Genomic DNA, 18,747 nt, shown 5'->3' on the forward strand with positions numbered 1-18,747 from the left:
AATTCATTGTTGAAAGAACTTTATTTAAATCATCTTTATTACCTTCAAACAGGGTAAAAGTATCGTCTATGTAGAGGAACCATGCCGGGAAGTTTAAAGTTTCAAACAATTTTGATTCATAATAATGCATGTAGATATCAGCCAGGATGGGACTGAGGGGGCTGGCTTCCCATGGCTAATCCCTCAGTTTGCTTGTAATATTTATTTTGGAAAACAAAATGTGTTTGTTTTAAACAGAGTTGAGTGAGAGAAATTAGCTCCTCAATTTTGATGCAAGAGAAATGAAATTCGCGAAGTCTGGTTTCTAGACATCTTAATGCACCCTCCACTGGGACATTGGTGAATAATGATTTTACATCAAAAGAAACCATGAGTAAATTACTAGAAGAAATGTTTTTAACCTTTTTTACAAACTCTATTGAATTTTTTATGGTGTAAATGTTATTGTCTAATAGAGTGGAAAATCTAGAAACTAAATATTTAGCTAAAGGATACGAGGCAGTACCTAAATTTGATACAATAGGGCGGAAAGGAATACCACTTTTATGAATTTTGGGAAGAGCATATAATCTGGCACAATTCGCAACAGATGGGATAAGCGAATATTTTAAGTTGCTTGAAATGATTTGCGAAGATTTGATCGCAGTTTTTATTTTGGATAAGTCCGAAGGTGAAGGATCTTTAGGGATCGGATTATATGGTCCTTCGTTTAAGAGTTTAGTGACACCATCGATGTAAGTGTTCTTATCCATGACGACTATCTGGCCACCTTTGTCGGCCTTTGAAATGATAATATCCGGGTTAGAATGAATTTCGCGCATTGTAGCTCTTTCTCTCGCAGTTAGATTTGGTTTCAAAGGTTTATTATTGAATCTCACATTATGAGCGATAAGATGCCTAATCATTTCTTTCTGTGAATCTGAAACTTTACTGAACTTGAAAGCTTTTTCGATAGGAGCCAAATTCTTTGGAATCGAGGGTTTACAGGTTTGTGAGAAGTTAAAATTATACTTTAGAATTCTCTCTTGTTCTTCTGAAAGACTAACATTAGAAATATTAACTATTGGCTTGATGTTTACAATGGGAAGATTTTTTTGAACTACTTGAACTGGAAGATTGTAAAAGAAGTTTTTCGAATTTAACTGCAAGGGTGTTTTTATGACGGTTAACTGCATTCTCCGTTCTAGACCAAGACTTTTGTTCAAGGGCAGTGAATTTTGGATATGATTTAGCGAGTTCCAGATCAATTGGTTTCAATATTAAGCATTAAATTACTTTTAATGTAAAAAATGTTCACATGCTAAAAAGATGAATTCAATTTTAATTCTTTTAGGCTAAATATTTTTGATGAGTGGAGGCATAATGTGAAATCCTCTAACCAGTTTCCCTTAGAAAGTCCTGCAAGAAGGCATTCCTCTCCCTAAGCCCATAATCAAATAAACCACACTTTCACAGGAACTGCCCTGGGTATATACGACTGCTTCATAATCCTATTATTAGACAAGTTTAAGAAGTTTACAGCACTAGCATTTTTGTAACAAATATACTGGAAGACAAAATTCATAACACACTAAATGAAAAATATAATTTAACTTCTTTTTTTAATACAATACTCACTTCAATAAGTTCTTCTGGTGTAAAAACTCTCATATTCTTTGGATCAAATCCACAGTTCTAAGAAATAAATTATGCAAAGTATTTTATTATACAACTGTGTCAAAATATATCAAGATTTTATACGGAGTTCAGAACATTTGCCATGTACGACTTTCATGCAGCTATAATGTCATAAAATTAATAAAACATATAATATTTCTATAATCTCTATGTAAAGATGTTGCAAGAAATTTGTCACACTATACTCTTCCTCTTAATAATTATGAACTCCTACATCCAACACTTTTTTTTATATTGTAAATGAAAACAGAATTTAGAGAAAGCACCTACGTTCTACAAGTGATTTATAAAAAAAGTATTAAGCTAACATCTTAATGCTGATTGCAATCAATAACAAACAGTTCATTAAAGTATAGACAGGGTTCGTACACATTTCCTTACATGAAAATTAAGGACTTTTAAGGACCATCAAAGAAAAAATTAACAACCTATCAGCAAACAAACAAACAAAAAAAAAGAAAAGAAAAGAAAAGAAAAAAAAGAAAAAAGAAAAAAAAAGAAACAAAAAAAAAAAAAAAAAAAAGAATAGAATAAAGCAATTATCCATACAACCGACTTCATGCTTGTAATTTCACTTTAAGAAACTAACAGAAGTGTGTATTATGCACTATTATTAAATTCAATTTAATACTTACCATAAAACAATTTTGAAAATTAAACTAACTCCCTACAAGTTATGAAGTAGATAACATTAAATTAGGAACATAATTTCTTGAAAAACATGTATAAGTGTATTTTACACTAATAACAGTCACTATTTCAGAGATTTACATGATTATTATTTAACTTGTTTGATATTTATTTAAACACAGTCAACTACTATTATAATCACAATGTAAGAATATTTTGCAGATTAAAATAACTGATTTGTAAACATACAATTTATTTCCTTGGTTTTTTTGAAAGATACTAGAATAATAAACTATACAATAAAAGATACAAAACATTTGTGCTTTTTTTAAATCTGAAATCTTTTCAGCTATCTTAACACCTAATTTATTTATGTCTATTTCCTTTTCTTTAACTATTCTTCTAAGTTCATTTGCTTTGATAAACAAATCAATGTTCCTGCTGGTCTCAGCTTCATCTGCTAAAGCATCTACTTCTTCATTAATATCTTTAATGTCCCTTTGAGGAAATTTTTTCTTCTGCTTCATATAATCAATTTCTTCCTCAATAATATTTCTTTTCCTCTTTGAATTTTCAGATTTAGTTAAAGATTTTTGTTCTTCTAAATACTGAACTTCTAAATAACGAACTCCACTTCTTGCAGAAGCTGCTGATCTCATTTCTTTATTAATTTCGATATTAAAAACACCTCCAGAAAATTTTATGTAATCAAATACTGTGCATTGAAAAATGTATGTTGAGTCACTTAAATTTTCAATTTCAATTGCTTTATTTACAGAGAAGCCCTTTTCCACAGAGGCCTGTTCATGTGACAAGATGGGAATACTTGTCACAGCGAATACTTGAATAGTGAAAATATACATTTTTTACTATATATATATATATAATTTATTTCCTAAACAATATTGATTAATGGATTATATTATCTCCTAAGTTTAATTAAAGTAGAATTATTTTAAAAGAGTGAATTCATACTGGTAAGTTATATTTTGAAAGATGTCTCTCTCTATATATACAGTACAAAGTCCGAGATCCGGACATCCAATATCTGGAATGATCTAAAATCCAGACCTCAAAGCCACCACCAACTAATTTTTTAGGGCTTTTTTGAAGGGAAGGAGTATGCTTTACGCACGCGCATTAGATTTTTTTCCTCATCATAAAAAAACATGCCGGAAATCCCGATTCTTAATCTCAGTTAGGCGCTAAATAAAATATCTCATTATTGAAGAAATAATTATTTTAGCATAAATTTGTGTTAGTAACTTGACTCCATAGCTGCGTATCTGCTTGGCATAATCTCAAACCGAAACATTTGTTAATTTTACACCAACTAATATTTTATATCCTTGATGCCGAAATCGCGAATCATTATTTATTGTATTTTGTTTCATCACCGCATGTTTATCAACGGATGACAACTTGAGTGATGAATCATGCAGCGACGCCAAATAACAGAGTATTATCCGATTACAGATTTAAGTTTAATGCGCTAAAACGTTGACAAGGGGAGATTTAGCAGAAATTTCTTTCCTTATGCTAAAAATAGATTTTGTTAATGATACTCATAGGACAAACGATTATATTTAGTGTTATTTGAATTAAGAATAACTGATTTGTTATTCACATAAAGCCAGAACCAGCGCCAGAGCTCGCATGGCCGCACCAGGCGGCAGAATTTAGCGAAATTAAACAGAAGTTTTTCATTGCGATGACAATGCCCAATCAATTAACGTATCTGTAGTATGGTTCTAAATCCAGAAAATACAGCTACCGATAGTGAAGAAAGTAACAGAGAGGTTACTGAACGAGAAAAAATTTTGATTGACAAGTTATTCGGAATTCTCGACACAGCAATTACACGACTTGAACAATGGAACTTAATAACTGAACAAGAAACTATATGTCTATACTATTAGTCTAAAGTATTAGCAGAGAAAACAAATCAAACAACTCACATTGAAAGAAATATTTAATAAAGTAAACATATAAATATTAAGCTCTTTTGTAAATTTTGATACCCTTTAAATCATAAATGCTTCATTATTTCATAAATCACGATTTCATATTTTCAATTTTATAATTTCTACGTGCCATCTTAGTAGATTTAGAATGATCTAATATCCAGAAAAATCTCAAATCTGGGATCGCCGAAGTCCCGACGAGTCCAGACCTCGGACTTTGTACTGTATATATATGTGGTGATGGCGATAAGGAGCGCGCCTTGCGCCCTCCGATAAGTGTGGCAACCCTAGAGGAGAAGTTTTCTTACGAGTAGCGAGCAGAGCGAAACAGGCAGGCTGTCGGGCAGTGTGCGCGAAGTTCCTAAATAAAGTTTAATTTTTATTGTGCACTATGTCTTGTTAATATTTATATTAATGCAGTGAGAACATAATCTGTGATATGGAATTCGAGGATTGGTGGTAAAAACATAACAGGAAATTTCCATAATGGTAACCCGGACTGTGTTAAATCGTATGAACAGTTCTCAAGCACTTTCGGTTTTGACTACAAGCTATCACTCAAGATCTCCAAACCAGAAGTAATGGATTACATCGGTTTTCGTCCTCCGGATCACGGATGAGTAGTAATTATAGATCATTTTATAATTCTGTTTTCTACTTATCATTTAATTTCATTTTCTATAGTTAAATTTTTGCTTTTATTTTGGCTTAAAAACCTTGCACAATGTCTGATGTTTATGCCGTCCAAATTCCGGTTTATAACCGATCAGACCCATCTTTATGGTTTATTATGTGTGAAAGTACTTTTGCTCTTGCCACCCCCAAACCTATCACAGAATCCATTACTAAATATAATTATGTAGTTGCTCATCTTCCTCCAGATATTGCATCAATAGTACGGGATTTACTTATGAAACTAGATCCTATTGATCCATATACAAAGCTTAAAACTGAATTAATAAATCGTTCAGGAGAATCTTCTCAGCAAGAAATTCGCCAATTATTATCTGGAGAAGAATTAGGTTCTCGAAAACCTTCCGATTTGCTTAGAAATATGAAACGTCGAGCAGAATCTTTAAATGTTCCTGATAACTTAATGTTAGAATTATTCCTTCAACATTTGCCTTCGACTGTTCAGTCTATTTTAGCAGCGGTTTCCAATTTAACTGTAGATAAAGCTGCAGAAATTGCCGACAGAATTTTAGAAGTAAATCCAACCCCAGGGACTTGTGCCGTTTCTCGCACAGTCGATCAGTCTCTTGAGGATAAATTATTTAAACAAATAGAAAAATTAAACAAACGTATTGATCGCATTTCTCTTTCTCGTGGTCGCTCGCCAAATCGCGGAGATCGCAATAAGGAAAGAAGCAATTCCAAAAGGAGAGATTATTCTGTTTGCTGGTATCATAGACGTTTTGGGAAAAAGTGTAGAGATGACAAATATACAAAACCTTGTTCATGGCAGGGAAACGAAACCAGCAAAGAATAGAGGCGACTTATTCTTTGCCTCAAGTTTCACGTCGCCTGTTCGTTCGTGACCGTAGAACAAACCTTTCATTCTTGGTCGATACCGGCTCTGACGTGTCCTTACTTCCAGCAAATAATTCTCAAAAACGGAATTCGTCCCAACAAACACTTTTCGCTGCTAATTCTTCTACTATTCATGTTTATGGTCAAAAAACACTTTCTTTGGATTTCAAATTAAGACGACAGTTTACATGAACTTTTCTTATAGCAAATGTTAGTACACCCATTCTTGGAGCAGATTTTCTCCATTTCTTTGAATTGGTGCCTGATCTCAGAAACAAATGTCTCAAAGATTTAAAAACGCATTTTAAAACCGTCGGTTGCGTGAAAAATGCAAGCATTTATTCAGTAAAAACTGTATTTAGTGATACACCATATCACAAAATTTTAAAAGAATTTCCTTCAGTTACTAGATTACCAGATCCTAACCAACCTGTTAAACATAACACCGTTCATTATATCATAACTAAAGGTCCACCTGTGGTTGCAAAACCTCGTCGGTTAGCTCCAGATCGCTTAAAAATAGCAAAACAAGAATTTCAAACTATGATGCAATTGGGGCATTTGAGACCTTCGAGCAGCAATTATGCATCCCCACTTCACATGGTTCCAAAAAAGGGAAGTCTGGAATGGAGACCTGTAGGAGATTATCGAGCATTGAACGCTCAAACAATAAAAGACAAATATCCTATTCCATGTTTAGCCGATTTTACTGCTGCATTGCACGGTACTAAAATTTTTAGTCATGTCGACCTGATTAAGGCATACCATCAAATACCAATTAACCCAGCCGACATCCACAAAACCGCCATATGCACACCATTCGGTTTATTCGAAAGTATCCGTATGCAATTCGGCTTATGCAATACATCTGCGACTTTTCAACGTTTTATAGATGAAGTTACGCGGGATTTAGAAGGCGTTTACGCTTTTGTCGATGACTTGCTCATAGCCTCTAAAGATTCTGAGGAACATTGCAGGCATTTGAAAGCTTTATTTTCCAAACTTCAGGAATATGGACTTTGCATAAATGTTTCAAAATGCACCTTTGGTCAAACGTCTATTGATTTCTTAGGTTTTCACCTTAGTGAAAACGGAATTGAACCTCTTCCTGACAAAGTCAAATGTATTTTAGATTTTCCTCAACCTACCACTCTCACTCAGCTTCGCCGATTTTTAGGCATGTTTGACTTTTATAGATGTTTCATACCTAAAGCAGCACATATTCTTTCTCCTTTAATAAAATTGTTAGAAGGCTATATTAATAAAAAGAAATCTCGTTCTCTTGTTCAAGATTCATCCCCACAATTAAATTGGAACGAGAATGCTGAACAAGCCTTTATTGCTGCCAAAAATGCCATTGCTCAGGCTACCCTTTTGAGACACCCTATTCCCGGAGCCCAGCTAAGCATCTGGGTAGATGCCTCAGACGTTGCAATCGGCGGCACACTTATGCAGTTGTCTCAACAAACATGGGAACCTATAGCATTTTTCTCTATGAAACTCAGTAAAAGTCAACAGAAATGGTCCGCGTACGATAGGGAATTATTTTCTATTTATTCTGCAATTAAGAAATTCCGACACATGTTAGAGGGCAGAAATTTTATAATTTATACGGATCAAAAACCGTTAATATACGCTTTTAAACAGAACCCTCATAAATGTTCACCTCGACAATTGCGACATTTAGATTTTATTTCTCAGTACTCTACTGATATTAGGCATGTGCAAGGTTCAAAAAACGTCGTTGCTGACGCTCTTTCAAGAATCGAAATTGATTCCATAACAAAATCTCCATTTTTGGATTTTAAAAAATTTTCGGAAGCTCAACGGCATGATCCGGAGGTACAAGACCTTCTCAAAAACAACACATCATCTTTGAAACTGGAATTTAAACCGTGCCAATATTCTGATGGTAATATTCTTTGTGACATATCAACAGACATTCCTCGTCCATTTGTTCCGAATTCCTTTCGCAGACTCATCTTTAATCATCTGCATAATCTGTCACATCCAGGAATTGCAGCTACTACGAAGCTTATTTGTTCTCGTTATGTATGGCCCGATATGAAACGTCATATCAAAAATTGGGTGAAATCCTGTGAATCTTGCCAAAAATCGAAAATTACTAGGCATACTAAAGCACCACTGGGCACATTCTCTCTTCCTGATGCACGTTTTTCAGAAATCCATATGGATATCGTCGGACCGTTACCTCCATCAGAAGGCAATGTGTACCTTTTGACTCTAATAGATAGATTCTCCAGATGGCCTGAAGCCATTCCCATCCCGGATATGAAAACGGAAACCATTTGCAGAGCCATCTTCAACTGTTGGATATCTCGTTTTGGCTGTCCATCGATCATAACAACAGACCAAGGTTCTCAAATGAGATCCGCACTTTTTGCAGAATTCACGCGCATTTTGGGTACGAACAGAATCACAACAACAGCCTATCATCCAATGTCAAACGGCATTGCTGAACGATTTCATCGACATTTAAAATCTTCTCTCAAGGCTCACGAGACCAATAACTGGACTGAAACACTACCAGTTGTTATGCTTGGTATTCGGACAGCCGTAAAGGAAGATCTACAATCATCTTGTGCTGAACTGGTGTACGGCACAACTCTCAAGCTGCCTAGTGATATGATAACGTCATCTAAGATATCTCCGTATGACACACAATTTATCACGAATCTTAGGCATAGAATGCAACAATTGAATCCAATAGCAACATCTGCACATTGCCAAGAAAAATGTTACGTAAGTGCTACCTTAAAGTCGTGTACGCATGTATACTTACGTGTCGATCGAGTAAAGCCACCTCTGTGCCAACCATACACAGGTCCGCATAAAGTCCTTTCTAGAACGAACAAAACTTTCACAATTGATGTTAACGGTCTGAAATCTACTGTGTCTATAGACCGTGTGAAACCAGCCTATTTGCTTTCGGACTCTAATTTGCCTGAACTGAAAACAAATAAAGACTTAAAGACAGTTCAGCAGAATAAATCTGCAAACGAACTCTCTAAGACACAAACTGTCACCAGATCGGGAAGACATGTTCACTTCCCTAAGAAACTTGCTTCTTACATAACAATTTAAAACATTTTTTTAAAATTCATATCTTAACATATTTCTTGTTAAGACACAATAACACGCCGAATAAATACTGATTCAGAAGTCAAACAACAAAAATCAGCGTTAATTCACAAAATTTTCACAGGACTAGTTTCGATGGTTTTACCGAACCATCATCTTCAGCTGCAAAACCGCAAATGAACAAGATAGGAAATAATGTTTAGATAAGATAAGAAAGCCTGGACAAGAATATGCAAGTGGCGCCATCTGTTGGCGAAACCAGAACTAAAACATAATTTCTCTAAAAGCCGAAGGCAAATTTGGATTGGAATTAGGATCGTTAACTAGAACAGAAAGATTTTTATGAATGTGAAATGCCTCTAGAAAATCCAGTTCTCCAATATAAGATGTTTTTTGAATAATTTTGGCAGCAGAAAAATTGAAAGTGTGATTTTCGGACCAACAATGTTGAGCAACAGAAGACTTCTGTGTTTCCTTTTTTCTAACATATGCCTCATGTTCTTTTCATGAAATTTAACTTTGGGGTTGTTTACTCTCCCATCAATAAAATTCCAACTTCTATACTCAAGGACCCCATTCCGAATATGAATTCCTGGGGTATTTATAGGATTCCTTGCCAGTGCGGTTTAATTTACATTGGCCAAACTAAGAGAGCCTTAAAATTTCGCGTCAAAGAACATGAGGCATATGTTAGAAAAAAGGAAACACAGAAGTCTTCTGTTGCTCAACATTGTTGGTCCGAAAATCACACTTTCAATTTTTCTGCTGCCAAAATTATTCAAAAAACATCTTCCATTGGAGAACTGGATTTTCTAGAGGCATTTCACATTCATAAAAATCTTTCTGTTCTAGTTAACGATCCTAATTCCAATCCAAATTTGCCTTCGGCTTTTAGAGAAATTATGTTTTAGTTCTGGTTTCGCCAACAGATGGCGCCACTTGCATATTCTTGTCCAGGCTTTCTTATCTTATCTAAACATTATTTCCTATCTTGTTCATTTGCGGTTTTGCAGCTGAAGATGATGGTTCGGTAAAACCATCGAAACTAGTCCTGTGAAAATTTTGTGAATTAACGCTGATTTTTGTTGTTTGACTTCTGAATCAATATTTCTTGTTATTTCATGTTTATTATATGTGTCAATACCTTGTTATATATTGAATTTCATTTTGATCTTTTCTAATTTTATATTCTAATTTTGTAATCATGTAAAAATACCCGACAGTACGGATACTCTGAGATAATTTCATAACCTATGTCGTTCCTTTGAATAGCCATTAAAGGAACTGGGGGGAAACTCTGTGGTGATGGCGATAAGGAGCGCGCCTTGCGCCCTCCGATAAGTGTGGCAACCCTAGAGGAGAAGTTTTCTTACGAGTAGCGAGCAGAGCGAAACAGGCAGGCTGTCGGGCAGTGTGCGCGAAGTTCCTAAATAAAGTTTAATTTTTATTGTGCACTATGTCTTGTTAATATTTATATTAATGCAGTGAGAACATAATGTGTGATATGGAATTCGAGGATTGGTGGTAAAAACATAACAGGAAATTTCCATATATATATATATATATATATATATATATAATACGGAAAGTATATTTTCAGTTAAACTTCTACCCAATAACTTTAGTAATTCATGAAAGTTAATTTTGCGTCTAGTTAATTCAGGAAAATTAGTTTCAATTAGTTGTTTTCAACTTTAAAAATATTAAAAAATTTTTAATTAGTTAGTTATTTTCAACTAATAATTGCATCGCCATTAGCAAAAATTATGCATTACTATCAACAACATAGGTTTAAACCAAATACTTAATTGTCTATTGAAGCTTCAAAACGTATTTCCGAACTTCACTTTTTCTGGGCTAGCGTTACCGAATTTGCCCTTGGTGACCTAAAGTCGAAATGGAGCCAACAGATTTCCCGCAAAATCGATAACAAACCCTCTGCAGAAATAAACTCATAATCCCGATATCCCATACATATAGTATGTGCAAAAGAGAATAAACTCTGCAGAAGGTGATAAAAAATTAATTTATGGCTTAATTGAAACAAACACAGAAACTGAGCTAAGCAAAACCGTGTAAAAACAAATTGAAATGATAAAACGAAACTTAATTTTCATGTGAATTTTCAGCGCTGACTCTCCCATTCTAGAAATTTCAATTTGTTTCAGACAAAGACCACATTTAAGGATTGCCATCCATCAATATCCAGTCTTTGTAATCAGCTTGATGAAGCCACAGTTTATTGAAAATGCACTTTCCAGGCATCTCGTTCCTATTGGCGTGGGAAGGGTTGTGAGCTTCCAGGTTGGAATTGCTCTAATTTTGGCAAATATTTTCAGAATCCCCCCCCTTTTTTTTCTCGAGCGCCTTCACTTTCGCCTCTTAAAGTGAAGGTGCTCGAACTTCCGGCCGTTTATTCATTTTGGCCAAAATTAAGGACTTTTAAGGACCGTGCGAACCCTGGTAGATTGTATTTTTCTTTTATGTATATTTAACAGTAACAGTTTACGCAGATTTAAAAGTTTTAGCATATAATTTGTTCCACACACAACAGCTGCAGAATTTGACTAGAAATGTATATGAAAATACCTTATAAAATCACAATTTTTCCAGCCATGGGGGGGGGGAGAGACAATGCCATGGGAAGAACCAGCCATGGAGAGATTGTAATTTTTTTTTTTTTTTTTTCCAAACAATATTTAAAAGTACAAATACAGTAGGAAATAGGTTATATTTAGCAATTTAAAAAGAATTTAAAAGAATTAATTATTTAGCTGTGTTCTTTCCAATCTTCTTGCAATAAGCCACAATTCTTATTTTTTAGTACTCTGCAACTAATATATATCAATACAATTAATAGCATTGGTATGCTCATTACACAGCAATTATTAAATAAATAAGAATTTCAAGAAATTAAACAAACATAACTTTCACTCTTTTAAACTAAGAAATGATAGGCAGGCATACCCAATCAGCTTTTGGGAGTCTTATGGTTAATTGGGAATCTACCTGAAATTATTTAACAGAGCAGCTATCTGTGAACAAAAAAAGTTTCAAGTTCCTAGAGCACACTACACTTTTTTTTATAGGAATGTATGTGTGCAAATGATGCACTGAGGAGGAAACATAAAAAAATAAAACATGAAATGAAACATAAGTTATTTATTTGTAGCATCATTCACAAGTGTTTCTTTACAACAGTATTTACAATAAATGTGCAATTTTTTTTCTACCAATAGTAATGCATGCTTGGCAATGTCAATTGATATGAAGTTTCACAGATGTCAGGTATTTCTGCCAAGCAAGCCATCAGTTGTCCTCTAACAGTCCAAGCAAGTCACTCCACCAGTGTTGCCCCGCATGAACTATTATTGTTGATGGAAGCAATTTTGGTATAATAAGTAGTCATATAAAAAATATCTGCACATTTTTTAACCAAAATTTTCTTTATTGAAAATCAATTTTAATCAAGTACATATAAACCATTATTATCTATGATCGTTTGAAAATTTTTCGGGTAGCTTCGTGATTCCATCGGTGTAGAACATCTGTGGTTTATCGTCGAAAAAGTTGGTCAAGTGATTTTCAGCAGCGCTTTGGTCGGCCAATTTTTTTTACCATCAAGAGAGTTTTGCGGAGACTGAAACAAATGGTAGTCAAACAGAGCAAGGTCCGAGCTATACGGTGGATGCATCAAAACTTTCCAACCAAGATCCGGCAGTTTGTTTCGAGTCATCAAAGATATGTATGGTCGCATATTTTCGTGATGGAACAAAGCTCCCTTTCTGTTGGCCAATTCTGGTCGCTCTTTCTGGATTGCTTCATTCAAACAGTCAAGGTGTGGACAGTACAGGGCCGAATTGATGGTTTAGCCAGATTGCAGCAGAACATAATGGACAATTCCTTTCCAATTCCACCAAACACTCAACATAAATTTATTTGGTGACAATCCAGGATTTGAAGTCGTTTGTGGAGGGTCACTAGCCTTTCATCATAACCGCTTGTGTTTGATATTCTCATTATTTCACTCATTTTTCATCGCCTGTAATAATTCACTCCAAAAATGGTTCAATTTCATAGCATTTCACTGATGGTAATTCGGTCAATCAAATTTCTTTGCATTAATTCATGTGTTATGGAGCTTCTTTTTGTAGCCTGCTTTTTTCAAATGATTCTAAACTGTCATGTTGTTGATGTTTAGTGCCTCCGCTATTTCCTGACAGCTTGAGTGCCAATCTTGCTCCACCAGGTGCAAAATTTTATTGACTTTTTCAATGTGTGGCCAACAAGAGCAAGGTGCATCTTCAACATTGAAATTTCTGGAACAGAATCGAGTAAACCACTCCTGGGTTCTTCGTTTGCTCACAGCATTCTCACCATACACTTCACAAACTTTTCAACATGTTTTTGCAGCATTTTTACCTTTTTTATATAGTAAAAAAGCATCACATAGCATATTTCTTCACATATTTCACTCAGTTTCAAATTCATATAACTTTTTACACAAGCAACGAATTACAAAACTATCTTCACAAACAAGCTGAATATCACCTTTTAAGAACATGTTCATTTGAAACAATTGGGCCAGTGTTGCCGGATATAGGCATCAACACATCTAGTGGCAAAAATGTGCGGAGACTTTTTGTATGACCCAATATTATACACAATGCTGTAATGATGTTGATATAACACTTGTCAATGAGATTACAAGTAAATAATTTGGGTTTCCTTTCAGATCTTATTAATTGTATTTCTGCCTCACTTGCACCTATACATTCTTTTAGAAAAAATATTTGCTGTTGTGTTCTCTTCCACCTCTTAGAATTGTGCCCATCAATTCTGTTACACTCTGCATGTGTACAGGGCTCATGTAAAAAGAGATGCGACCACAAAAGGAGGCAGAATTTACAGAAGCATTTGAACAGCAAATTTAGGAATAACAAAATTTTTAGAATATAGGGAAAGCATTAGTCAGTACAATTTAAGGGTAGTAAAATTTTTTTAATTTAGGGATGCATCGGGCAGCAGAACTTAACTGAAATTACACTGGCTGCGCCAATCAAGTGTAGAACCAACCAACATCTAGCACCAACCATGTCTGTCATACATATACCATGTCCATAAAAGTACTCCCCGCAGCATTTATTTTCTTAACTGTTTGTCTTACATATATTTCCAGCTGCAAAAATGCTTTAAATGATGTAAATATTCATACTTTGACATTTTTTAAGGGTTTTCATCCGCAGAGAACCCGTTGCCGCTTCGGGAAAGAACCCGTTGGCGCCGTTGCATTTTTACTCGCCAAGCTCGCGGTTCATCGGCGATGAGCCGAGCCGCAAACATGATATTTTGTAAACGTGATTTTTAGTGCATGTAAATTCAAGTTAGCAGACAAAACAATATATTAAGCATATGGTAGTAAAAATTCACAGATAATAAGCATGTAGATGTAAAACTAACTTGTTAAACGTGATATACGAAAATTATATTAAATTCAAGATAGCGCAGAAAAGAATATATTAAGTATAAGACAATATATAAGCATTTATAACGGAAATAAGAATTCATTTGAAAAATATAAATTAGTATTAATGTACTGAAATTAACCTGTTAAACGTGATAAACAACAAAAAAAAAAAAATTGTCTTAAATTGCAGTTAACACAGAAAACAATATACTCCTTACACCAGCAGTGGTTTGCTAATTTTGATGACCATGGTGATGCATCAAAATATTCTGTCATGTTAGATAATCAATAATCTTTTTTATTTCAACTTAATCATCTATTTATGTCACACCTGCCATCCTCTGAAAGGTTATTGTTAGAAAAGCATTAACAATATATTATCTTGTTAAAATTTTACGCCCGAAAATTGATTTATTCTCATAATTTTAGATGACAATAACCAATAATAAAAATAAAAGCATTACTTAGTTATTTAAATTGCTGGTTCTTAGAGCTGTTAATAATTAAGAACACAACGTGAACAGCCGTGTTACAAATTAGCATTCACCCCTCCCGCCGTATTTTCTTCCTTTCATCCCGAACCGAGAACCGGCATCTATCTACGAAAATATTTCTATCTATATGTTGTTAAGAAATTCAGAAAAAATAATAATAAATAAGAGAAGAATAATATAAATCTGCAAATGCGAACAACGACAGTGACAATTCAACAAAATGAACGCAAGAGGAATGGTTGCAAACTTCGAACAAGCGAATAGGATAAATCCGCTGGGTTACCAGGTTTGAACTATTATCGCCAAAGTTGGCGATATTACATTTACCGGGTTCTCTGCGGAAGTGCTTCCATGCGCCAATCAAGTGTAGAACCAACCAACATCTAGCACCAACCATGTCTGTCATACATATACCATGTCCCTAAAAGTACTCCCCGCAGCATTTATTTTCTTAACTGTTTGTCTTACATATATTTCCAGCTGCAAAAATGCTTTAAATGATGTAAATATTCATACTTTGACATTTTTTAATTTTAAAAACTAATTCTGTAAAAATTATGAAATATAATTTTTTATATGTTTCACTGAGTCCATACTTATATTTAGGGAAATGTTACACTTGTTATAAAATAGAAAATGATTTTACAACGCCTGAAAAATCGAGCTTATTGTCCTCTTGAAGAGTCAATTAAAAATAAATTAGTATAAATAGAATTTGGTTTTATCTTCATTTAGGCCATTCTGTGATATTTTTTTGTGATCTACTAACACGTAAATTATGCAATTTATCATTTTTATAATTACAATACAAAGTCTTTAATCCGTACGTCTATAGTCCAGACCTCAAAGCTACAAACTTTCTGCGCATGCGCGCTTAATGTATAACGGACGGTATCAGCTAGGCTAAAATTATCTAATTATCTATTTCAGTTAATGTTGCAGATTGCATTGTTCCTTAATCTTCTAATTGAATCTGGCATATTATTTTTTGCAGACTGTTAGAGCAATTTTATAAAAAGGAAGCTTGAACTTTCGATTATGTCAAAAAGAGTTTCCAATTCTGGAGCTGCCAAAGGATCTACAAAGTGAAAGCATGTTTTGATAACCATCAAACAAAAAGCGGAATTGTTGCAAAAAATGGATAAAGGCATGAAGAAAGTGACAGAGAGGTTAGTGAAAACGAAAAAAATTTTGATTGACAAGTTAGTCGGTATTCTCGGCAAAGAAATTACAGGACTTGAACAGCAGAACTTTGTAACTGAACAAGAAATGACATCTGTTTATAGAATTAAAGAGAAAGTATTAGCACATAAAACGAAGCAACTTAAACAACTTACATTGAAAGACATGTTTATTAAATAAACAAATAAATATTAACCTTTTTTTGATACCCTTTAGATCATAATTGCTCTTTATTTCATAAATTACAGTTTCATATTTTTAATTTTATAATTTCTGCATGCCACCTTACCAGATTTAAATTGATAATCTATAATCCGGAAAACCTCTAATCCGGAATCGCCAACGAATCCGGATTAAAGACTGTACTGTAGTAATTTTTTGGTGTGGGTTATGAAACAGAACACTGATTGGGTCATTTTTGATAGCACTGTAATTGGTGAGAAGGACATGTAAATTAAAACATTAAATGGACAACCGTCTGACTTCATCAGGCATTTAGCTTGTAAATATTCATATTAATCTTGGATTATCTCTGCATATGATATGGTGTGACATGGTTTCACTACAGATTATATTCAAATGTTTCATTTCTGTATACTTTTGTCATTTCTGAGAAGCCTCCGATTCTGTTCATGATAGATCATTTTTGGATAAAACATCTTGGAAATGAACTATAAATAAATTTTCTAAGCATTCAACTTTTTTGAGTTCACTGCTTTAGTGAACAAAAAATTATGGCTTTAGCATAATGTGGCCATATATCTTAGATTGTGAGGTTCAGTCCCACATCCCAGAGTAGTGCTTCTAGGAATTATTCTCAAAACTGTCCTGTTTTTCAAATATTCCCAAGGACTGCTCTATATGTTTATGCTGATTTTGTGAAACCAGAAACATACTGAATAATAAAATAACTGTGTTATCTAAATATATATTATAAGAAGCTCTCAAAGCATACGAAAAAGACCGGTTATTGAAAAAAAATTTTAGATTTTCTATTCCATTTGCATTTTATATTTTGAAAATGGACACTAAAATTAAATCATCTACTACATAATATAAACACATGTAGAGAAGTATAACTTTTGAATAAAAATACTTTGATGAAGAACCATTATCTAATGGTAGATTATTCTATAAAATATTAAATTAAAAAATTTGAAAAACTAAATATTTATCCTAGGAAATGTATCAAATGAAATAAGATTTTCCCCCTAAACAACCATGTTTCTTCCAAATCTATAAACATTGTTAACTGAACTCTGCTCCTTGAGGAAAATTGAAACACAGTGCACATTTTGAAAATAAATATGGTGAAACTTCTCAAGATGACCACATGCAAAATTGTATAGTGTTTATTAGAGTATAAATAAACATCAATATTGATCACCCCAGCATATTCTCTAAGATAAAAACCTTCATATAAAAATAGTCTGAAACGAAATGGTCTCTGGATGATTTCACAATAACATGCAAGCAACAACAACAAAAAAAAAAAAAAAAAACACTTAACGTATTAATTGTTTGAAATAATAAAATCACATTTTTAAGCTTCAAAGAAAACTGTGCTTTTATTTATTTGAATCCTTTCCTATGTGGGTCAGAAACTGTCTTGTTCTGAATTGGCTTAAGAAATGGTATAAAGAATGGCTTTGATAATAAACTGCTGCTAAATGGCAGTTTTAAATAGAAAAAATACCACATGACTACACTCAGCATCAAATAACTTGCATTTCTAGATCCATGAAATAATGCTGCATTTATTTGCATAATTTTGTTTTAATTCTGTAGTTTGGCAGTGAGCAAGTGATATACTGTCTGTCTATGGTAAGAACACCTCCCACCACAGTGTCTGGCGGGTCGCGGTTGCTATAGCAACAGGGCTAGTATATTTCAAATAGAAACGAACCAAGGGTTGCTTTATTGTTATTTTGTTTTTGGCGACTGTTGGCTGAAGGGAAAAGAGTTTATCATTCGTCTTCTTGGTTTCATTCCAGCTGCATGCATCTTTTCTTAAGCCTTATATTATTACTATTAGCTATTTTTATTCTCGTTGTTATATCTTTTGTACTGGTATTTGTTCAAATTTGCTTCTATTTAGCTTAATTTTCGTAGTGCTTTGTTAATCGCCAATTTTTTAAAATGCCCTTCCAGTTTAAGAAAGGTCAACCTTTAAAGTCTCAGGCACGTCAAATCATGTACAATGTCGCAGAATTTTGCGCTTCTGAAGCTTCGGAGAACTCTTTAGTAGTTCCTCTTCCTCAAGTTTTGAAGAGAACATCGCAAGCTACTGGAGTACCGGAGTATACAATTAAAAAAATTAAGCGCAAAGTATGAACAATGGGAGAAGATCAACTTCTAAATACGCCTGAAAAGAAACATAAAAGCCCTGCTAATCATAAGTGCGAAATTGACGATTTTGACAAATGCGTTATACGGCAGACTATACAAGACTTTTACATCAAAGAAAAGAAAGTGCCATCTGTGCGGAAATTATTGCCTGTCTTGAGACAAAAAATAGACTTCCCGTGGCAAAAAGACTCATTGTGCAAAGTTTTGCGTTCGATGAATTTTCGCTGGAAGAAATGTGTTAACAAAAGAAAAATTCTTATCAAAAGGCCTCACGTTGTATTTTGGAGGAACAATTATTTACGCGAAATGAGGAAACTCAGAGCAAGTGGACGCCACATCGTTTACATCGATG

At 33.9% G+C, this 18,747-nt stretch overlaps 1 protein-coding gene across 1 annotated transcript in view; it reads right to left on the reverse strand.

The window, feature by feature from the left end:
* The window catches only part of Nup133 (nuclear pore complex protein Nup133), a 148,454-nt gene that overhangs the window by 19,016 nt on the left and 110,691 nt on the right, over positions 1 to 18,747 (reverse strand). Inside the window, exon 29 of the mRNA XM_035356050.2 lies at positions 1,618 to 1,674. Coding sequence (XP_035211941.2) covers positions 1,618 to 1,674 — 57 coding nt within the window. The remainder of the gene's footprint in view (positions 1 to 1,617; positions 1,675 to 18,747) is intronic.

The sequence above is a fragment of the Stegodyphus dumicola genome, chromosome 3 (assembly GCF_044657685.1).
Source record: "Stegodyphus dumicola isolate Sdum_Otavi_A_Nest chromosome 3, ASM4465768v1".
NCBI classification, from domain to species: Eukaryota; Metazoa; Arthropoda; class Arachnida; order Araneae; family Eresidae; genus Stegodyphus; species Stegodyphus dumicola.